General features: G+C 39.6%; 1 protein-coding gene and 1 long non-coding RNA gene across 2 annotated transcripts in view; one reads left to right on the top strand and one right to left on the bottom strand.

The window, feature by feature from the left end:
* LOC116703874 (uncharacterized) overlaps positions 1-8048 on the top strand; it is a 25661-nt gene extending 17613 nt beyond the window's left edge. Inside the window, exon 3 of the long non-coding RNA XR_004335531.1 lies at positions 7839-8048. This is a non-coding gene — a long non-coding RNA (uncharacterized LOC116703874). The remainder of the gene's footprint in view (positions 1-7838) is intronic.
* A 470-nt stretch (positions 8049-8518) lies between these two features.
* bnip3lb (BCL2 interacting protein 3 like b) overlaps positions 8519-24030 on the bottom strand; it is a 15635-nt gene continuing 123 nt past the window's right edge. The window contains 7 exon segments of the mRNA XM_032538867.1: positions 8519-10503; positions 12133-12282; positions 13248-13277; positions 13279-13349; positions 13874-13952; positions 18329-18560; positions 23842-24030. The exon segment at positions 23842-24030 is cut by the window's right edge and continues 123 nt beyond it. Coding sequence (XP_032394758.1) covers positions 10455-10503; positions 12133-12282; positions 13248-13277; positions 13279-13349; positions 13874-13952; positions 18329-18560; positions 23842-23899 — 669 coding nt within the window. The 5' untranslated portion in view covers positions 23900-24030 and the 3' untranslated portion in view covers positions 8519-10454.

The following is a 24030-nucleotide window of genomic DNA, read 5'->3' as shown; positions in this document are numbered from 1 at the left end:
TCTGATAAGAGTTTTGCTTTTAGAGGTTTTATTACAGAAAGTGTATGAAACCGAAGAACAAAATAGTCAGACATTCCTTCACTGTGTTATTTAAAGATGAAATTATAGTGAAAACTTAAAATAGTTCCCTTTTTGCTGGGAACCCAATGCAGCCCACTCAGGGCCCCCTGGGGGTTTCCCGGCCCCCACTTTGGGAACCAGTGGTCTAGTTGAAGTTTTTCTGACCTTATGACGTCATCAGGGGTATCTGTGTTTGAGCCTGGAGATATATATAATATATATAATAAAATCTAAAAGTCTGCATTAGTAACTGGGGACATGGAGTTTAAAAGAAGAACACAGCCGGCAGGGACAGTCAGATTACACGATGCCTCAGGTTGCATTATGGGCAATAGTGGAAGACGTATTCAGATCTTTTACTTCAGTTAAAGTAGTAACAGTGAAACAATAATCTGTTTCAAGTAAAAGTCAATCAAAATCTTGTGAAAAGTATAAAAGTATTATTGTCAACAATAACAACAACAAAAATCCAACAGTAATATGCAGAATGGCCCATTTTCAGAATCATATACTATATGTATATATACAGTATATATACAGTATATATACATACTAAATATATATATATATATATATGTTAGAATTATTGGAGTCATTCAATCTGTTCATAATCTTGGTGTTTTAGCTGTTAAAGGTGGAGTTAATTTTTATTTGGTTACTTTACACACTGACATACTGCTGGGTAGCTTGTACATGTTACCATGGAGATAACGGTATTCTTATTTTTGTATCTATAATATGACAGCTGCTCCCCCCACGACCTGATACCGGATAAGTGGACGAAGATGGATGGATGGATATAACATAATATGACATAATCATTTATTAGTTGATTTATATATTTTTAATTATTAAGCTCAATCTGTAAATAAAGGTATTAAATGCATTTAGTAGAGTAAAAGGTGCAATATTTACATATTTCACAAATATGACATAATGATAGAATGAAAATAAAATAGAAAACAATTATCAATAAGAAATCATACATACAATAGGCAAAAAAGAAAAAAAAAAAAACATACAAATGTACATACATTAGTAAGTGTACTTGTAGGATCCAGTTTGACTCATGCCAAGACTAAAAGACATAATATCTCAGCTATTACTTTTGACCAATTCCTTTTTTTGTCTCTTGTCATTCTAAAGTCTCCCGACTTTAAGACTGGGGTTCCCCCTGCAGTAGTCACCATACCTCCAGGTAAACCGGTTACAAAAAGCTTCCTTTACTGTGCAGTACTATTCTGTGAGGGCCATGACTGCCCATTACTTCAACATTATACACAGAGTTTAATGTACTACTTACTTTGGTTTTACCGCTGAAAGCACCGCCACTGAGAACGACTGGAATCTCTCACTATTCTATCACTATCCAGTCAAACTGTAAACCTCCCTACAGCCACTGTTATCTTCATACTGACTGTTTCCCAAGCAAAGTCCTGCACTGCAACTTCTGCTTACATAAGTGTTTTCAGACTCTGCAAACTTGACACTTTTTTAGCATCAGATTGTTTTCCCCCACAAGGTTACACTTCATCAGATGTGTTTTACCCTTCGCTGTCTTACAGCAGAGTAATGCACTGCCTGTGTTAAGAGTGAGTAACATTTACTGTATATTTCCCTGCCCCTGTATTTCTTACAATTTGAACTCTGAAAAAAACACATTTAACTCCATCGTTATGTCAGCGGCAAGAGAGACAGATTACGGAACACTTAATGTATTTGGTGTTGGTGAAAGTCTATTTATTTTGCAATAAGTTCCTGCTCTGCATCCAAGAAAGTTAAAGACACGATCACTGACCTACTGACCCAATGTGACTACAGAAAATCAGTTCAGTTACAAATAGTGACCCCCTTTGTTACAGTGTGTGGCGTGTTAGTCCTTTGTACAAATTCTCAAACACACGTATTAAAAGTATGACAGAGGCTCATCATTTCTGCACACAACTCTGTATTTTAAACCATAAATCAATCCTAACAGAAATATCAAAGCTTGTCATTCTTGCCGTGACTAACACTTCTTTAATCATTGTTTTTAACGCCCTTCAAGTCATCAAGCACGCATTGTGAGCACATTATGAATGACAGCTGGATCAGAAAATATAATATGCAGTATAAACACGCATCATAACACATCATAATTCTGATAAGGAAAGATCATGTGACTGTAACTGGAGTCTTCTTATTGTATTTATATTCAACACATCATAAGGACATAAGAACATTTTCTCATAAGCAATAATGTATATATATATTTTTTAATATAGTGAGTCTTTGTCCTATTTGAAAATGGCACAGCGAGTTCTTTTTCTTTACGGAACAAAGGGAACTAGTGTGCAGTAGACTCACATTGCCAGACCTATTTCCCTGTGTTGTGGAGTAAGGTCTGGCCCTCCACAGATGTACATTTCATGATAGGAGAAAAATACCCTCTGGGTTGTTTGCATTTCTTTAAACCAATCACAATTGTCTTGGAAGCTCTGGACGCAGCAACAGGGCCTCTGCAAAATAGTCTCATAAGGAACTTGTATAGGTGGAACATTTGCACCCCGCAAAAAACGTCACATGCAATATTAAAGGGACTGTATTTATAAAGCGCTTTTCTAATTTCAACAACTACTCAAAGCGCTTTTACATAGTAGAGGAACCATTCATACAGAAAAATATGATATGAAAATGGAAAACACCCCCGTGGGCTGCATTTCCTAGTTTATGAACCGGTCCTAGGTCATAGAGGGAGGAATAAAGGACCCAAATTTGTAGACTGATGAGATTATTAAGACAAGTCTTTGAATTAACCACTCGGAACCTGTGGATTTCATTATATCATTAGTTGTGGAAACTCGTATTAGAGGGCCGCAAATCAAGTAGGCTAATAAATGAACTCACCATGTAGTCATAGGAAAGAGCCATGGCAAGTAGTAATATCCTACATATGTAGATCTACTCAACTACATTTCCTTACCATGTTGCTTAAAGTGAAGTTAGATAGCCTTTTGAAGAATAGTTTTATGCATTAATTATGGATTTTAATGAACGTGTTGGACCATTTTTTGTTGAGCCTCACGGAGAATAGATGGCTGTGAGGTATAAATAAATCAGTGGTGCATGGTGATCAATACGGGGCAGCAACAGCTTACTCTAACACACATTGTGCATTCCTGGGACAGACAAAACCTCTCCTGCACAAATGGCCATTGGAAACATTTCAGCACCGAGTCCATGCTGACTCAGTTTCCATAACAACGTGGTGGGCAGCAAATGGCTTTGCTGCTACCATTTCCTCTCCCAGGGGCGTGTGCGTGTGTGTGTGTGTGTGTTCATCTCTACCGGAAAGGCCGATAGTCTGAATGTCAGAGGTGGATTCTGAAAAGTGAAAATGTTGAAGGTGCAGCCACACCCAAAGGCTGAGACAGCGCTCTAGCTGTCGTTCCACAAAAAAAAATAAAAAAAAAAATAAAAAAAATTCCCCCACTGAGAGCAGCGGGTTGGGGGGGTAGATAATGAGAGGGGAAAGTTGGCAGCACGCCCGATAAACAGCTGGAAGAGGCAGTGAGAGTCTGGTCTCTCCGGACAGGAAGGGCACGGTCCTGGCATCCAGAACAGATGTGGGACACGTAGTGAGATCAGCACCATTAGTGGACCCTCCTCATAAAAACATGGTGGAACTGCTTATTAGATTAGATTACTGGCTCTGTTCACTTCAGTCTACACAGCTATCTGTATGAAGCCAGTGTAATGTTAACCTGGAAGACACAGCCATGAATCAGCATGCATCATGAAGCCAGTTCTAGTGTTTCAAAAGAAGCCAAAACCAAGAAGAAAAAATGCACCTTTGTTTTCCTCCCTGAACACAGCTGGATTAAAACTCTCCAGGGCCCTGAGGCCAAAAATGAGCTGTGGGCCCCCAGTGATTATCGTAAATTGTCGCAAGTCACACTTGTCAATCATGACTTTTCCGAAAAAAAACAAAAAACAAAACACACAAACAGCGTGATAAAAACTACCTAAAATGACAGAAACCATCTTTTGAAAAAACTATATTTGACCTGTACTTTGATTTTTTTTGGTTTGGCCCATGTCCCATCTGCTTACATAGAGGGGGGGGGGGGAATATATGACCTATAATACAGCCAAACATCAGAGGGAGGGTGAGGGGAGTGGGAACGTTTGTTCCTTGTAGACAAGTGAAAGTAAGTGAGAAGAGGAAATGACAAAACACCCCCCCCCCTGCCAACAGGGGAAGACATTTTTGTCACACACTTTATGCCACTGACATCATTTCATAAATAAATATAAATGACTAGAAGTAGTTTTTCTATATTTTATGGCTCCATGTGTCTGCAATTTGTGTTAGCCGTTTGATCAGCTGACTTCATAAATAAAGCATGAACACAGCTGTTTTGATTTGCAAACACCAAAGAACATCCAAAGAAGCTAATCTGGCACTCTGAATTATTACTAATTATTGATGGCGTGTCAGGATTGGGATTTCTTTGTCTCACTTGTTCACAGTGTGCCTTCATCTGGCAGTGAAAGCTGCTGCATCGGAGTGGAGACGGGGAGGAAAGTCTCCTCACCAGAGGGATGGAGAAGGAGCTGGCCACCACCCTGTAACCCATGGTAACGCCATCAGCTGCAGTGGGAGGAGCTACGTGCCTCACTGTGTCTGGATTGGCTGGTAACAGGTGTTCTGAGGTTCCATATAGGGAAGATGGAGGAGGAGTGGAGGAGGCATTGTGGAGGAGGAAGCAGGAAGCAGGACTCAGGTGTGTGTGTGTGCGTGCGTGCGTGCGCGCATACACAAACACACACACACACGATTTATCATTCACAGCTTTATCGGTTTGTTTTGGATGATGTGAACTTCTGAATCAATCAATTTAACATGAAGTGGGGTTTTGAAATTTTCTAGATGATTTCTTCCATTCAGTCAGACTGTATATTTGACCATCAATTATGGTCTCAATATTGTAGTTTTATCGTTTTATCTGCATGTGTGCAGGAGGAAACTGATGCCTTCTCTGCTCACATTTGCTTGGCTTTTAGTCTGTTTGTCAGATTGCTTCCTTTCTGTTTTTTGTTCATTGAATATGGTTTTAGGTTGTCATCTTTAAACTGCTTGTGCGTAATTGCCTGTGTTTTACTACTTTGCATGATGCTGGCCTTTCTCCCCTTACAGAGCGATGTTAATCTCTCATTTGACTCTCGGACAGTAAGCATGTTTCCCAAATGTCAACCAAAGACATGCCTGTAAACAATCCTTCTTCTGCCTGATGCTTTGTCTAATTTTATTCTCTCGTCCTATGGTTGTTTTTACAGCACCAGTAAGCAGTCAGGAATATACAGTATATACATAGATACAGTATATATTATTTTTTACTGTATAAGCAATTCATAAACTCGGGATTTGTTTCGTATGCTATCTCTGAAATAACTAGTCATCAAAGAAATATTGTGGGTTATAAAGTCGCAGTTTCCCTCTCAATGCGGAGGACCAGAAGTATATTTCAGTCAGAAATGACAGCACGAGTGAACAATGTGCAGATGCTTGACTTTAATAAATCTACTTTGGACTTTGGCAAGTAAAATCTAATGGCTAACATTTATTCAGAGGGGGAGAATTATAGATGGGGGTCTTAACCCTTAGCTGAGAGGATCAGACCAATCAGGAAAGCTTGCAAACACATCCCAGTGTAACCACTAAGACGTTAGCTCCACGGTGGTGGTCAAAGAATTATATTTAAAGCTTTATAAAGCAGCAGAAAAGGGAAAAAAGCACATAAACTAAGTCGATGGTCTTCATATGGCAGCACTAAAGTCTGTTTCTGGAGGAAATATGGGTGTAGATCGTGCATTATTGTGAGAAAGATATATCTAAAAAGCATGGGATGGAGTTCTATCACGCTCCAGGCCCTAATCCAAATGTATACCACCAGTATTCTTCACAATAATAATACTATTTAAACACGGACGGGGAGGAAGATGGCTTCCTACATGACTTAGTTTTTTAATGCTAATGCATGGCACTGACATTTTTGCAACATCAATACATGCAAGCAGATTTTGGGAGAAAAACGAAGTTCATGTAAATTGTGGGGAAACCTTTTTAAAGGAAATAAGAGACGGCACCAGTGACAGTCAGCACTGCAGAGTGTCTGCCACTGGAGTGCAGTGCTTCCCTCGGACAGCTCTGTACAGCAGATGTTCTGTTGGGAGAGACAGAGACGCTACGTGTGGCCTTATTGAGCTGCTTCAAATAGTTGGAGTCGGTGCTGACGTGGTGTCTCCCTGCTCTGGTTTCAAGCAGCTAAAACATCCGGTCTAGGTTAAAGGGTTTAGGTTATGCAAAGAAAAGCTTAACACTTCTACAAGTTTTGTATTTGAAAGGAGGTTTGAACAAACAGGTTTGCTACAGCAGGTCGGCTGAGGACCCATAAGAGACAATAATCTCACACCCAACAAATGCGGCCCTTTTTAAGAGCCATTACAATGCATCATTTGCACAGATTTCTACGTAAATGTAATTGATTTAAGCTATCCCTTGTCTAATAAATATTTATAACATTAAAAGGCAAGCTCAGCGTCTCCTCACCTCAGCTGCAAAATGTCCTGAGTGTCTTCATACTGCACATGGCAGACAGAGCTTGTGGGAATTTCCAGTGAGTTCAGGGACGTCTTGAGATTTCCTGAGAGGCCCGATGACGCCTCAGGTCTCAGCGATGTGTTTCTGCTGCTGGGGGCTTGAATCCCGGCCAGAACAACGGTCGGGGCGTGTGGCAGCTGCTGAGGACGATAGGGTGCGGAACCAAGGAGACGGAAAAAACACTTAATTCAAGACGTGTTTTTACAATTAACACTTGAAATATTGAAAGGCACTTGCAAATGATGATGGTATTACAAAATGTAAACCATGTTTGGGAATTACATGTGTACCCTTTACTTAAACTCTACCTCAGCACATGGAGTTTGCCAGTTGTAAATTATAAAATCTTTATATTTCTATTTTTCTGTCCACTTTAAGGTCTTCTCTGGCAATACTGATTTGATAAGTTTAAGATTTGGTTGCTACCAACAGTTTCATATCATAGCTAATTGAATACTGTAGGTATTTCTTGGCCTGCTGGTCAAATGAAACAAACTTTTATAATTTATTTATAGCTTAATCCCAGAAGAATCAGTTTAAGGCCTTAAGGATTATATGTTTATGCATCAACAAAAAGATAAAATTGATTTCAAGGTAATTCAATTTCAAAAATTGAAAGTGGCATTCAGCAAAACATTTTTTCTTTTTACAGTTTTTGCATACCCAATGATTTACTAGAATGGTTAAATTCTCCATTATGTTACTAATCATATTAAGCTATTTATTAATAATAATGCTTTTTTCGCATATCCTTCGTCTTACTTACTGCATTGCAATCAATGTGAAACTGTATGTTTGCCTACCTGGTTAAACAAAAGTTAAATAAAAAATTAAATTAAAAAAAAAAGATGACTGAAGTATTAAATCAACTCAGTGAAAAGCTTCATTCAGGTACCTTTAATGACAAAATGTTTTATCAATTCTTCCAATGCAATGGGAAAAAGAAAATCAAAGCAAATGCATTATTACAATAACTACTGTTAGACCATCACAGCCTGAGGGGAGTCTCTTTCCACACTTCACTCTCCTACATTCACATCAGGTCCAGCCATCAACAATAGAGGTTCTATTTTCACACTTTTAAACTTGACTTCCGCTCTGTGTTCACTCATTCCGCAACCTCACAGGGAAAAAGAGACTACTTAAAACAAACCAAACAGGAAAGAACAATCCAAAATACCGCTGTCAAACACTGCATGTACAAACACAGGCCCCTCTGTGGCCCAAACAGAGACAAACCCCAGCCACTGTTGGTAGTTAGTGAGTCGTACGAGGGAAAACAAAAAGGTAACGCGTCCTGAGTCCACCTGCTGGGTGCAATAGCTTTTGCAGCTTTTATTTATTTTTTTAATTCAAAGAGAGCCTTTCTACTTTAACTTCAAGTAGAACTTTCAGATACTTTCCCATCTATGCCTTCAAGTGGGGTTGACAAAGCTAAACTAAAATCTTCCTCATAGTTATGACTCACATTGATCAGAGCTCATAGAAGTCACTTCTTTAGAGTTTTTTTACGTCTTCTTTTTCTTTCTTCGGGAAATGTAACACTGAAATTAAGTTATCATAAAATGTTTTTTTGAAAAGGCAACAAAGTAACGTCAGGTAGTATAATGCTCGCCTTTAAAAATGAAACTCAATGTGTCATCCTCTAAGTAAAAACCTGTACATCTGCAGGAGAAAAAAAAAAAATTACTTCTAAATCAAATATTACTTGACCCAGGACTGGCTGTGGGAGGGCCTTGGGACAAAAACTGACCACAGTCCAGCCACTCACCCCCCCCCCCCCCCCCCCCCCCCCCCCCCCCCCCCCCCGATTTCTGATATCAAGCTTTTTAAATCATGCTGTTGACCTTACTGAACATGCTAGCCGAGTACCTGTGTTTACACCTAAAGTAGAGCCTTGTTACATAAAAACTAACCTCCCTTCAGTCGAGTAGAAGCCGCTGCACATCTGCAAATGCCAAACTGAGGCCCACCTTTTGCCTGTCAAAACCCTGGAATCAGTCCCTCTCATCTGCAGCTTGATGAAGTATTTCTGTGGAAATTTTGGCAAACGCATTGGAGTGTTAAGAGAGCAGGGCTGGTTATCACTGGACATTTTCACAAAGATATTGGCGTTAAAAACCAATCCAACCAATATCTTTAAAGTCAAAGTCAATGATTTCAAGCTTTCATCTTTCATAAAATAGTCTAAAAAAAAAAAAAGTATATAAAGAGCATCTTCCTGAAAAACAATGTATGGACAAATAATCCCTCTCAATCGTTACTTATGACCCAGTAGAAGTGTGTTGCGGTGTCTGTATCTGCCCTCTTTTCTTATTTTGCAGCATGCAGTGTGTGCAGCCCGGTCACCTCGCTGTCGCTGTGTTTGTGCTGTTCGACAGATACAGACAGACATGCAGCGACGGGGTGAAGCTCTGCGTTCACACACACCTTCCCGCTGAGGTGGGCGGAGGTGCAGGTGTGTTTATTTATGCTTGAGAATGTCGCCGGGAAGCAATCAGAAAATAACGAGTTATTCCTCTGATTCGCGGCTTTGTTCTCGCCGATGCCACTCCCTCTCTCCATTCACTCTCTAGCTTGCTCTTCCGCCGCTGCTTTCTCTCTCTCCCCTAGCTCTGAACGCTGTGTCTCTACCAACCGACCAACAGACAAATCCTGCTTAGTATACCTTAACTTTTAAATACATTTACCCCTTAAAACAATGTCAGTAACGCAAGCTCTCCAATCTGGAGTAGAAGTAAGTGGGAACTGAGTCGTCAGGACCAAACCAGCTCTACAATGTGTGGTAGACAAACCAGGAAGCTCACTGGAAGAACAACGTGGACACTGAACTTTTCTGGACCGTGCAGTGGCATCACCCAAGGCCCAACCACAAAATACTGCTAGGGTACACGCTGAGAAGGACGCACTTCCTGCCTGCACAGCACACATCTACACTCTGGTTCCAGTTATTGCCACTTTGCAAAATATTCATTTGGATGCAGAATTGAATAGATTTTCATATCTAGTTTCCATCACAGAAATCTCTCTTTATAAGCCGGAGACTTCCCCATTGCAGTTCACGAGCGTTTGTGGTTTATGATGACCACTATGACCCTTTCATTGCTGCACCTTCTCAATAAACCACTGTTGTAAAATAAAAATAAAAAAACTATATTAAAGAAAAGTAACAAAATGGCTACTTTCAAAAAGGCATGATTACAATTCCAGTATGCAAAGCCAACTCTGAATTTGGTCGAATCCTTTTAGAGATCCGAGTGTTGGGTTACTCATGTAGGTGGCACAATCTGTGGTCATTTCTCAAACTGGACAGTCCTCCCTTGTTGTCAGATGGTCAAGGGATAGTGTGTAGTAGAAGAGTTTGGTTTGATGCTGCAACCCTCCCTGAAAAGCCACCCATTATAAACATCAAATCCAAATCGCTGGAGAAAAGGAAATATGGGACCTTATTCATTTTTGAAAAGCTTACATAAAGGAATCAAGTATATAAGGCAGGAGGGGGGTGGGAGGGGGTATCTACAGAGAACAGCCGATCAAGAAATAAAGGGGAGGCGGGAAGGAGGGGAGCGAGAGAGAGAGAAAGGAAAGATGCATTTCTCCTGAGAACATGTCATATCTCAGGGACGAGGAGGGGAGGCGGGGGGCAGGCGGGACAAAGGGAGAAGACACAGGCGTTTTTTCTTCTCACGACAGCAAAACTTTCTTCAACGATTCGTGGCCACGTCTCAGGCACTTTTCTTCCGTTTCAGGCTCAGAAGGAGCTGGCGGGTGGCGTGGTCAGCCTCTTTCCGATGTAGACTCTGTGGAGAAGAAGGTACACAGACACATATCACCGTCCAACAAAGCATCCCCACTGCAGCATGGGACTGGGAAAACTATCACTGGGAACCTGCAGTGGTGTATCCACTAGACCTGATATGCGAGGTATGTCCTCGCCGACAGCTAAGAACGTCTCCAGAAAAGCGTAAGACTTGTTGTCTTTTCCACTGACTACATTACATGTATTATTCTGTCTTCACCTTTCAGGGGTTACACGCATGCGTCACCCATGGAGCAGCAGAGACCGTAACCAACTATTATCTCACACACACACACAACAAATTGAACATGGAATTATAAATAAAAAGGCACCCCTTCAAAAAGAATCACATTTTGAAGTGCTGTTTTCTGCTAACTAACTAAAAAAATCTTGCAAAAGTGTCTTTTGCAATATGTCTATTGTGCAAGTTCATATTGCGATGTCGATTAAAAACAATAGATAATAAATAGTTGACTCAATACATGTGAACATGACTCTAAACATGTGAGATGAAGTGGCTGCAATTCATTTTCAGTTGGATTTTACTTTGTACAAAAAAGGCTCTGTCCAGTGACCTGGAGCCATTTTCTTATTTAGAGATTTGGGTTCTGAGAGAAGGTTCTGTAACCTTGGGCAGTTTTGGAGAAAAAGTTAAAGCTATTTAATAGTCAGTGTTTTATTATGAACATACAGTTTAATGTTCCATTAAAGAAACGTTTCAAACACGTTTGGGTATGCTTTTAATCATCAGTTCTTAACTAGAAAGAAAGTTAGAAAAAACGGAATCGTCCGGCCAGAATTTAAAACAAATCTGAATAGGCCAAGAAAATTCTCTAGTAGTGTATGTCCCTTTTCATCGCATCTTGACTTGTCCTTCACGGGTGTAACAAATAACATCAATCGCTTCATTGCAATAATGGTGCAACAGAGCCATCATTAATTAGTTAGTTATTATTCAACTTGTCTTGCTATAAACACGTCACAACAGCCAAGTTTTACACATTTGAAACACATTTCTAGAAAATGTGTGAAAATTATAACCAAAAGCCAGCATTATAACTGGTAACTTTAAAGCTTTAAAGCTGAAATACCAATAATAAAACTATTAGCACTTTTCTCTCAAACTTCTTCCCAGTTAGAGTTCAGTGAGAGCACTGCAGCGCAGTGACTACTTCTGTAACTGTATACACTCCAGAATGGCCAACAGAGATGTTCTGATGATGACAGGTTTGTTATTGGCACCCATTGCGTAGTATACCACATTAGTACACAAAAAGCTTGCTGTCGGAGGTATCTTCGCTGTAACATAATCTGATTGAGGAGCCAGGATTATTTTAACACGTGTTATTGTGAGCAGAAAGTGCTGCTGGGAGTGTCGAGGCTCATGGCAACACAGCAGGTGTGCAGCCTCTCAGCCAGCAGCTGCTCTGCCAGTTTGTCACACAGATCCAAAGGCGGTACACGGCTGAATCATGTCTGCGGCTGGACAGCTCCCTCTAGTGGGGTTTATGTACAATTAAAAAATAAAACAGGTTTATTAAAAAAAAAAAGTGGAAATGGCTTTTATACATTTCATGAAACTACTACCGGGCTTAATGTTCACTCAGTGATCGGTGGTGTTTTTACTTACCCCACCCCCAGAGCGAGGATGTGTGATAGTAGCAGCGAGGGGATGAAGACTTTGAGGAAGTCAGCGGAGAAGATTCCTCCTTTCTTCATGACCCCGGTCTTCCTCATGCTGAGTGTTACCGAGCGACGAGGGTGACGGAAATGAAACTCCCTGCAACGATCACAGTGATTTTAGACACAGCACAGTTGTCATGGTAGATATGTCCCCCAGACATCTTTTTCTTTTTTTGAGAGGGGGGGTGAGCTTTAACCCTTGGGTTGTCCTCCCTGGTCAAAACTAAAAATGAACAATTTTTTGACGCTTTCAACACTTTTTTTTTTAAATCACTTTTTAATGCCTTTTTTAAACATTTAATTAATTTTTGGAACACTACCATCAGTATACTGTACACATCACTAACAACAATATATTACCACTAGTTTTACACTATTTTCTTTTTCAAATTCATGGTCCAGAAACCTAATTTATATGAAATTATATCATTTTTTTGTCTTTTGTCAAAGTTTTTTGGGGGGAAATAAAACACCCAAAATTCAATAAACTAGTGAACTGATCCTTCGTTTAACTTAAATGAAGCATTATATGGAACCATCCATGTAATATTTGGACAATTTGGATGAAAGAATCCCAAATTTCTGATGTAGAAACTTTTAAAAACTAGGCCAATTTGAACCCAGGACAGCAGGAGGTTAACTTGAAGTCATACTTTAGGAATCATTAGAGGAGCTACAGTATATCTTTAGATGACTTCAGTAGTCAGCTTTGGTGGCTGCTGCTCGAGCAGATGGAAGAGGAGGAACCTGTTCTTATTCCTGGTCTCATCCACTATCATTTATGTTAATAAAGGTGTCAAAATCTTGATGATTTTACAAGACAAAATACAAATCGATTAGATTTTTGAGGAAAATAGAGAGAGATTTATAGGTTTAAAGCAATTAATATTTAACTCTTCAAAAGGATAGCAGCTTTAGAGTTTCATGCACAATTTCTGGCAGCTGGTTTAACATGTGTGCTATTTATTACAATAATAGCTAACCACTTTCTCTGGACAAACAAGCAGCTGTGTGTGTGTTCAGTTGCCTGGACGTGCGCTGATGTTTGCAAGTAAAACTTACTTGGGGGGAATGTTTTCCGGTCTACTACACAGTCAGCAACCCATCGGCGTCCTTCATCAGTATGTCCATATCCCTCTCCTTGTCTGAGACTTCCTCTTCTGACCTACACACACACACACACACACACACACACACACACACACACACACACACACACACACACACACACACACACACACACACACACACACACACACACACACACACACACACACACACACACACACACACACACACACACACACACACACACCACACACACACACACACACACACACACCACACACACACCACACACCACACCACACCCCACCCACACCCCACGCACCCACACCCACACCCACACCCACACCCAGTACAGAAAATGTTATCACAAGTTTTGTTTGCAGAGTGCTCTGCCTGAGATCAAACGAGAGAATGGGGGAAGAAGAAGAGTGCCAGTAATAGTGACAATTGCTGTGCCAAAGAAACAGAAATTCACACTGGGCGTGGCAGCCATCTCCATGGAAACAAAAGGCAGACAGCAGTTGTCATTATCATGTACACACACACCACTGCAGGGCCAGTGGTTGAGGTTGCCATGACAACAGACTGATGGAGAACCTGAGGGGCACACAAGCTCTTACTAGACTGTCTCTCCTGCTGCTCACATCCACGTCAAAGATGATCTGTCCGTCAGCCTGGGGACTGTGGGGCCGCGGAGGGCTGTGGGCAGAGTCAGAAACCACAAATCAGAGCAAAACCATGACTTCTTATGGACTTCGCCTCATCCTGGAAGATTCTCAGATGAGTTAGGCTTTGTACCACGGGAATAGAAAATATTTGTTTCTGATTGGCTGGCAGGTAACTAGGGCTGGGAATCGTACAAAACATTTGATAACAATACCGATACAAATACCATGAATTTGAAACCGTTTCCTAAACTATGTGTTTTTTTCTATACCAAATTTATAAAACAAAAAGAAATTACTACATTACACATTATGGCACAAATCTGTTATTTATTGTTCGCTCCAACTACGTTGACCCTGTCTCTCTGTGTAATGTAGAGTTTTTCCTGCGTGGTCTCTACAGTGTGTAACATTAGCCAATCCCTAGCATTATAAGTTATTGGTAGAAGCATATTATTGGCTCACTGACGCTAATGAGATTTACTACTTACTAAATTTGGTATTGAATGACGAGGCATTTTCAATACTCAATACTTAAGAAACAATTGGGTCTGTGCCTGAAAAGTATTGACTTCGGTATCCAGCTCTACAGGTAATTGATTCAATCGTGTGGCTCAACACTCAAACAAACTCAAACAGTGTTGTGAATATGTTACATCCCATTGTGTAAAAGCCTCTCTTGACTGTTTATATTGGAACACTGTTTTCTTCCCTGAAGATTTATCTGTTTGAACCAACCTTGAGACGATCCTTCTGTCCATCCTGAGTCTTTCTTATCTTACTACACGTCATATTATCGAATGGAGGGATTGTTAGAAAATGTGTTTCTCTGTATGGGTCATTAACCTTTAGAGCATTGTGAACTGAACCCTGCTTTGTGTCACTTTGTCTTCTGAGCGCGCGCCACTGCTTTCACTCAAGCCAGTAGAGGATAGGATACGAACCACAAGACCAATCGTGATCAGATTGTGTCATAACACATAGTTTAGGTCATTATGAACCATTCCAAATCAGAAATCAAAATATATTAAATTACAAGCGACCTCAGCAAGTGCTTTGAATAACAATAGGTCAACTGACTAAATAAAAAAATAAAAAATGTTTTCTTACATTGTCTCAAGATGTTATAAACCAAGTAGACAGCCAAGAACATTGAACAAATTAAACAATTTTGAATCCCCAATATTTGTACTTATTAATAATTATGGCCAAATTATTTACTTGAGAAACTTGCCTACTGGCTTAGGTGTAATAGCTAGGGCCAATAACTTAATCAATAAAAACATAAAATAAATCAACTATTCTGATGATCAAATAATTGATTACAAAAAGGGACAGTTTACCCTCAAATCAAAAACACTTATTATCCCTCCGACCTGTACTGCTATTTATCCATCTCGATAGTTTTGGTGCGAGTTGCCCAGTGTTGGAGATGTCGGCCGTAGAGATGTCTGCCTTCTCTCCAGTATAATGGCGCCCTCCTTGGCTGAGCTCATAGACTGTTAATAAATATTATGGCCAAAGCATCCGGTTAGGCAAAGAGCTACAAATGAGGAATTGCCTTAAACCTGCATTCTATCTGAATTCCAGCAGGGGGTGACATGTGTGGTTGCAAAAGGAGGTGTGGCTCTGGAAACTTGTACTTCGTTTAATTTCCTGATATTTAAAAGACCATGCAGTTAGGAAGAAAAGCCAGTAAATTAAACAAATTATCCTTGCTAACTCACAGCTCTCATATTAGCCCTCCTTGTCATGTATTAAAGGCAACAGATTTCATCCTGAGTCAAATGTCTTCTGCCAGGAAGTAGGGCCGATGCCATCCTGTTCCGGTTTGGCAGAAGCAATGCCTTGTTGTTGAGATATTATCATTTAAGAGCTTATTTTAAGATGTAAGGTAGAATTTAATAGAAAATGTTGCTGTTTTATGGAGATTTGTCCATGTAGTTTATTCAAATGAATCTGTGACTCTCGTAATTTAACCCCTGGGTTGTCTTTGCGTCAAAATTGAAAATCAACAATTTTGCTGATGCTTTATAATCAATGAGGATTTTTAAAATCTTTTTCTTACATTTTTGTCCCTTTTTTCAACACTTTTGACGCTTTTTTTTTCAATGTTTGTCCCTTTTTTGACGTTTTCAACAATATATAACACTTACTTATTAACTTTAGTTTTACAGTTATATTTGGAATTTATGGTCAATAAAACTAATTTTAAGGAAATTATACCTATTGTTTCAGTTAGAAAAGCAGAAATTAGGAATTATTTAGACTAAAATTAAAAGGTATGGATGTTGATGTATAATCCCAGACATGAGGGTTAAAGATGCAGTAGGTAAGACTTATAAAACTAACTTTCTGTATATTTGTCTAACTGCATGTGAATAACTGCTCATGCACACGCATTCATTCTCATTTGTGGGGGGAGGGGCTTAGGAGACCATTTGGGCTTTAGAAGAAAGGGGGGGAGGGACTGAGAAGTTGTCGCTCAAATTCTTTGGCAAAGTCCTGGATCTTCACAATTCTACCTACAGCACCTTTAATCGGTCAACTTTACTTCCAAATTCATATTTCGGATTTTATGTCGCCACATATAATTTTGTTGTATGTGGGAGAAATTGTTAAAAAGTCAATGTAAATAAAATGTAACATGTCATGAGCAACAGGCCTGCTTTGTTGAACTAACCAGTACGTAAAGGACAAACAGTAATTTTGTATTATAAGTTTCACTCCAGTGAGACAGTAATTTTGTATTATTAGTTTCACTCCAGTGAGTCTCAGATTCAGAGCAAGAAAGCTTGATGTTAGAGCAGTGTGGAATTTTTCACCAGTCCTTCTCCCATCACTAAAGTCCTGCTGATCCTGTGCTCTGACCTGATGAAATGTTTACTGGAGTGTGTGTGTCTTGGCAGGAACACATTTTCTTAATTCAATCTGTGTAATATGACACCGAAGTTGTTCTAAAAGTGTAATGTTGACGTTTCAACTTATTTCAGGGCAGCTTGTTGATACAGTGTTCTTGTGTTCTCAGATGTTCTCAAACATCCTCAGGTGACTCACTGACAGCTGATAAGCAGTGCCTTCCAGGATCGCACACAGTCACAATGATGAGGCTGGGAATTGAAGGGTCATGATTTTTCTAACGGCACGCTGTGAAAAGGGTCATTTTATTTCTAGAAGCCAACTCAATTCCTAAGCAGCTGTCAAGTCAGAGTCAAAGCTGACTCAGCATGTTGAGAGCGCAATGACAAAAGAGAATCCTCTCCCGATTGTATGGGCTAATTTCAGTTTCCCTAAAAGAATATCAAGGGTTGAGGGGTTTTAGAAGCTATGTAACCAATATTAAACAACTCTCAAAGAAAAAGAAAAAAAAATGTCTTTTTACTTTGTACTTACATCAAGTTTGTATTGGGTGGTTCGCAGATGGAACAGCAGTCTGGGAATCTAGGCTAAAAGTATTTGGCTGAAAAGTTATAATTCAGTCACGCTACTCAAGACTGCCATTTTCTCAATATTTACACAGAATTTACTTAATAAAACACCCAGATTTTTTTAAATGAGCAAGACTGGACAAAGATAACTTCCTTTAGACTGTATGTCAGCACACACACACACACAAATGTTGTTGTGTTTCCTGCTAAAGAAAGACACTGTTCACTCCAGTTCAAAATTACAGAAAAGTGAAGAAAACATTTGGAATGGAATGTAAATGAACTGCTGATTACACACAGTGCAAATGGTATTTTTAAATAGGATTTTCAACTGTAAAACTGAACAACTGCAAGTCCCCTTTACAACCAAATGTATTTCAGCTACAGCCTACACAGAGCTTTATCAGTAAACACTCATATTGCTGGTAAGACATTAGTGTCCAAAAGATTACATGTGATTACGTGCTAATCCCTTGAGTTCAATTTCACAAGCACACCAGCAATATGAACACATGGGCAGGTTTGGGTTTCATTTTGAGGAACCAATTTCAGACCGTTTGAATTGTATAAAAATCTACAACAGGTACAACTACAACAGCAGCCCCGGAGCTACTGGGTGTCTTCTGAGGAACCCTTCAGCAGGGCAGCAGCTGCATCAAAATACCTGCAGAGGATTCTAAAGAGAGCACTTTACCTATTAAGCATTGCACTCCTATAATATTGTCGGATTCATGTCTGTCCCATTCTGTGAAGCAGAACCAGAGATACTGTATATACAGTATATATTTTACATTCCACACATTCTTCTATTTTGTTAAAAAGGTGGGGGACAGGTCGGTCAGAGATAGAGGGTGTGTTGCGTGCCAGACCCAGTGGCGTTTAATGTAGCTTTGAGCCCCATCTTCCTAACTCCACACCCCCAGTGCATTTTTCACTTGAAACTTTGATGTGTAAAATCGGTCAAGTTCCTCTTTAGCACTACCTGTCGCAGGATGAGTTGCTTCGGCTTGACTCGTGCTGGGCGTCCAGCAGGATCTTCTCCATGTCTCCGTTGTGGATGGAGGACGAGGACGGGACGTGCTCCAGCCCCCCCACCATGGCCTCCTCTTCCTCCACCTGAGGGAGGGGCAGCAGGCCTGGGGCCGGACCATCTGCGGAGGGTGACTGGGCCGCTCCAGCTGTGCCTCTGTTCATCTCCAGCTCCACCCAGGACCCTGGGAAAACAGACAGACAACTTTCATTCACTCACCTCTGTCAGTGCCGCAAATACTCAATGTTTTGGTTTTTAATGATTTTCACCAAAACAGAAAACTGATTTTTTTAATGCCCCCACCAGTGCACTCAAATGTTTCATTTCCTGCTGCAACAAAATGCTGACCACCATAGTTTATTATGCAATGTTGCAAAAAAGTTGACATTCCTGTTTTTTCCAACATGATCTGAAAAATAATGAGCTTTAAATAATACCAGGCAATTATTGTGGTAGAGAACCATTATTAAAGAATATTTAAAAAAGTAAGCAAAACTTAAAAAAGGTACTGACACAAACTCTTCAATATTTGGTATGGCAGTCAACTATTCTACAAAGTAACTGAGTTTATGTTAACAAGCTGGACTGCAAGACTGCGTTACAACAGATAATATACAGTTTTGAATTGTATGTCCGGACACAAGCATCAGGATCAACTGATAAAACAGAGCCAGTGTAAAGTCATGTCAATAAACAAATAAAACAATATCCTGCTCAGCCAGATCTGATGTGCCCCGAGGAGCAGTATGTTTGCTTCCATTGGCCAATAAGGTTGTAAGCATTTAGATGGGAAGCGTCATTTAACTGTGTTTTTTTAATTTCAGTGACTATTACCACCCCTTTGGTAACATTCCCAAAATAATAGCCTGCCTGTGTCTCTACAGCAAGGCACAATGCACTGCCTAGCGTTTCTTGTTTTGGTGCAGCCACTGAGATTTGCTTTTCGCTTTGTGCACTTTTGATTGTATATGCATATAAGAAGCTTTGACAAATAATTTCATTTTGGGTAAGCAAGGGGCTTCCAAAAGGCTTTTTTATATCAGACGTTTTGACTTGTCATAACAGGAAAAGCACAGGCCAAACTAATGTCATCAACGATGGTTACATTTGTGTCCCAGTACGCCAGGCCAGTGAGCAAACATGCACAATAACTGGACCCTTACACAGACAACTAAATGAAATATAACCATCATTTCCTTAATTGCTACTGTGCTTTTGCTGCAGTGACAGGCATGCATGTCTGTTGTGTAAAATGCCCACCCTCCTCTTATTGATTACTCAGAATACATTTATAATAAATAAACGTCTTATTGTCTTCATCTCCACAGAGTGAGACATTTCTGACATATTGTCTGTTGGAGAGAGGAGAGAGTTATAAATGTTATGTATAAATCTGGTGACTCACATATTTTCAATAACTATAGATCAATATCCTTGCTTCCTCAATTCTCCAAAATACTCAAAGAACTATTTGTAAAAGGCTAGATAATTTCATTGATGAAAAACAATTTACTAATGGACAGTCAGAATTGAGTCAGATCCGGTAGCTCAACGTTTATGGCACTAATTGAGTTTGTAGAAAGACTAACAAATTGTCTCAAAAATACAAACTATGCATTGGGGGTAATCATTGATCTAAAAAAAGCTTTTTATACTGTTGTTCATGAAATCCTCTTAAAAAAAATTGGAAACATATGGCATCAGAGATGTGGCCTTTAACTGGTTAAAAACTAAACTCTATGGAAAATAGGAGTCAGTTTATTCAAATGAGTATTCGCCGGTCAGTGAGCCGTAGTATTTCCGTGGCGTTCCACAAGGGTCAGTTTTAGGCATGAAACTCTTCATCCTTTACCTAAAAAACATCTGCAAAAGATCAAATGTACTAAATGTTACTGTTTTTTCAGATGACACGAATATTTTTTGTTGCGCTGAACACTTGTAGCAGTTGCTGGAAATGGTCTCAATTGAAATGAATAAATTTAAACTTTGGTTTGATTCAAATAAGTTATATTTAAACTTGAACAAAACGAAATTCATGATATTTGGAAATTGTACTATAAATACAGATGTTATAATAGTAATTGATAAAGGAGCAATTTAAAGAGTCTATGAAAGTACATTTTTGGGTGTTCACAAACTGTGATGGAAGCCCAACATTAAACATCTGTGCATGAAGATGGCCAGGAGTATTAGTATATCGAGCAAAACTAGATACATATTGAACCATAATACATTACATATTCTGTACTGCGCTGTACTTAATTTTTTTATTTTTTGTAACATTGTTAACTGATAAAAAAGCTAGTTGAAGCCTTAAAAGGCCTTTTTTTACAACAGGCGTTTGACTTTGACTGGCATATCAAAGGTGGGTTTCAACTAAGAAGGTTAGCAAGGGCAAATATTTTTAAGGGAATACCCCTCATCGTCCAGCTTTGAAAACACTTTCTTCTTCTGCCACTACAGTAAGTAAACACCATGGTCATATGAGCTTTCAGAGGACTGAACTGGAGAGTTCAGGCATCAAGCCAGTTATACCCACTACCCAAACGATGCATGCACCCCTCCCCCTAAATCAGGCTTCGACTCAGCATTTACACTCATCCTGCGGATTACACAACAGACTGCGAGCCAAGCTGCTGGCGAGAGCCCATTGTCTCCGCTTCGTAGACTAAAACCACATGGCCATTGCAACACTGAAGCTTCCGAACATTCTGGCCAAAGAGCACTTATCAGATGTTGCCGTGGGTTTAGAGTAAGCAGACATGATGTGACCGGTTTGATCTACTGATTGTGAGGCGCGGACAGGAGGGAGGAGGGCCTCTTGCCTGAAGATCCTAGGTATTAAGATAAAAATGACTCTGTTGGGAGAGCTCCAGGAAACACCACAAATAGCATAGTCTCAGATAACTGAGCACACTGCTGGCTTCTCCTTCTGATCGGTGTGAGGTCTTATTGTCCCTGAAGTTGTGTCTCAGCATGTACTGCAAGCCTAATATAAACGCCACCAATCAAAACTCTTCTGTGAATTGTATCCTTCATAAATTAAGTTATTCTGGCTCACTCATATGTAACTATGGTGACCACTAAGTTTATCAGCCAAGAATTAAAAAGTAAGTTCAAAAATAGTGCTGGGTTAAATGTTGTAGTAGCAGGGATTATGGGGCCCCAGTTAAAATAAAACATATCTGACTCTTCTGAAATGTTTATCGGCAGGTTTTGTTTTTGTATTATCCTATATTTTTAATTGTTATTCAAGCATAACAGGCAGATAATTTTTTCTATTTTTGTTATTGCCACTCTTCATTCTAACCCCAACCGGCCCGTCAGACACCGCCTACCAAGAGCCTGGGTCTGACCGAGGTTTCTGCCTAAAAGGAAGTTTTTCCTCGCCACTGTCGCACTGTTGCTTGCTCTGGAGGAAACTACTAGAACTGTTGGGTCCTTGTAAATTCTGGAGTGTGGTCTATCTGTAAAGTGTCTTGAGATAACTCTTGTTATGAATTGATACTATAAATAAAATTGAATTGAAAATTGAATAGATACAAAAAGGTGGACTGTTGGACATAATAACAAGACAGTCGCTCACTGGCTACCCTATGTACAGTAGCTCGAATAAGTTTACACAACCATGCTAAAATCTTACTTTCTAGCCACTTTTCTTATTTTAAAAGACACAGATTTTTACACACAGACACAGACACACAGACACACAGACACACACACACACTAAAAAGAGGAATAAAAAAACATTTTTTGGTCTCCATACATAGAGATTGGCATGGTTTTATAGTTCCATACCTAGAGATGGGGAACTATAAAAGCATGCCAATATCTATGTATGGTGAAGGGTTGTGATGCTATGGGGTTATTTTAATTCCAAAGGCCAAGGGAACTTTATCAGGATGCATATTATCCTGGATCCATGAAATAACGGCCTTTTAAAAATAAAAATGTGCCTGCCTCTATGGGAATTTAACATAGGGGTGTGTATACTTATGCCCCCTGTATTTTAAGGAAGAACATTTATTTATTTACAATACATTATTCATTCACAAAGAAAATTGGTGTCCTTAAAAGGTTGGATTTTCCAATTCTTTTTTAAATAAGGCATTATGATCAATTTAAAAAAAAAATGGTTTTGTTATCCCTCTTTTTAATCAACTTTAGCATGGGGGTGCAAACTTATTCTAGCCACTGTATAATTGTGTATGTATGTATATATATATATATATATATATATATATATATATATATATATATTAATGAAGAGGGAAAAAAAATCTGTGTCTTTTAAAAATAAGAAAAGTGGCTAGAAAGTCTGATCCCTGACCCACCTCCCTCCTACAGTGAAGTGTGCTGTAACACTTTCCCCTCTCATGTCCAAACCGTCTGTCCCCTCACTGTGGCCAGAAATAGCATGTCAAGTCATGTCCCCCCCCCATAGTGTGGCACAACTTTAAACCACAGAAGCTCTCCACGTAAGCCCCTGAGTTAGTGCAGCAGGGTAATAAACAGGCCTTTGTTTACGTCTCTATGGCTGACAGTCCCGGTCCTGCCTGTATCCCGTTTCAACAACGGAATGTTCGGGTGATACATTTCCACATACGTGAAGACGAAGTGAACCCACTAATGTAGGCCTAGGTAATTTATTTTAAAATCCCTAATTACTTTGAAAGGGATTCTTTTTAAAAGGGATTCAGTAAGTTAGTTTCCTGTAGGCTGCTGTTTGACTTTGCCTTACATTTGCACTATTTAGAATGTATTACTGAAATATTACTTATCTTTTTATAGTTGTACATTTTATCTTTCTTTGTCTTATTTGTATATTACTTACCTTTTGTATATTTATTTGTTTATATATCTTAGCTTTTATATTGTACTTGTTTAACGTGTTATTGCACCGCCGGTCGGAGAGAAACGTATTTTCAATTGCTCTGTATGTCTGGCACACATTGTAAAATCGACAAATATTCCAGCAAAAAGGAATGACGCCAACGTTATACTTATCTGTGAATATAACAAATAAAAAGAATGATGGAGGGTATACACGTAAGAATTGTTATAATATAGGTGTTTGTTATTTCTAAAACTATAACTGACTGTAAAGTACAGCAACTAACGTTCTGCCCCCATTTTTTGTGCCAGTTAGGACTTCTTCCACATCGCCTTGTTGACAAAGCTTAAACCCACCTCCAACCCTTAGCATGAATCGCTGATTGGCTTATTGGCTTGTCAGTCATGCCGGTCGAAACGCAATTGGCGCTACCGCTGTCAATAAACAGAATACATCGGTTTCACGTCTTCCCCGAAAAAAAGATGAACGGGTAGAATAAACTGTCTTTAATGATTAAGAACCCACAAGACATGTATTATAAACATACAGCCGTGCACCCCGACAAGTTTCTCGGAGACAAAACACAATGACATGCTGTAACTGTACAGAAATTTGGTAACATTTAGCTTACCGTTTAGCCCGGAGTCTCCGTTGTTGTTTGTAGACGTAGTGTTAGCAGCGTCGGACATGGTGGTGCCTGGTGAGCAGGGCGGGTTGCATAAAAGGCTCAAGTCAGTGCAGAAACGCGCACCACCTTATCTTCACACATTCAGACGTGCGATAGTACAGCTTGCTACACAGGTGGCCTACTCCCGTTTGT

This window comes from Etheostoma spectabile, chromosome 16, assembly GCF_008692095.1.
Source record: "Etheostoma spectabile isolate EspeVRDwgs_2016 chromosome 16, UIUC_Espe_1.0, whole genome shotgun sequence".
Classification (NCBI taxonomy): Eukaryota; Metazoa; Chordata; class Actinopteri; order Perciformes; family Percidae; genus Etheostoma; species Etheostoma spectabile.
Note: the sequence above shows the minus strand (reverse complement) of the source record. Positions and strands in the feature narration are given on the sequence as shown.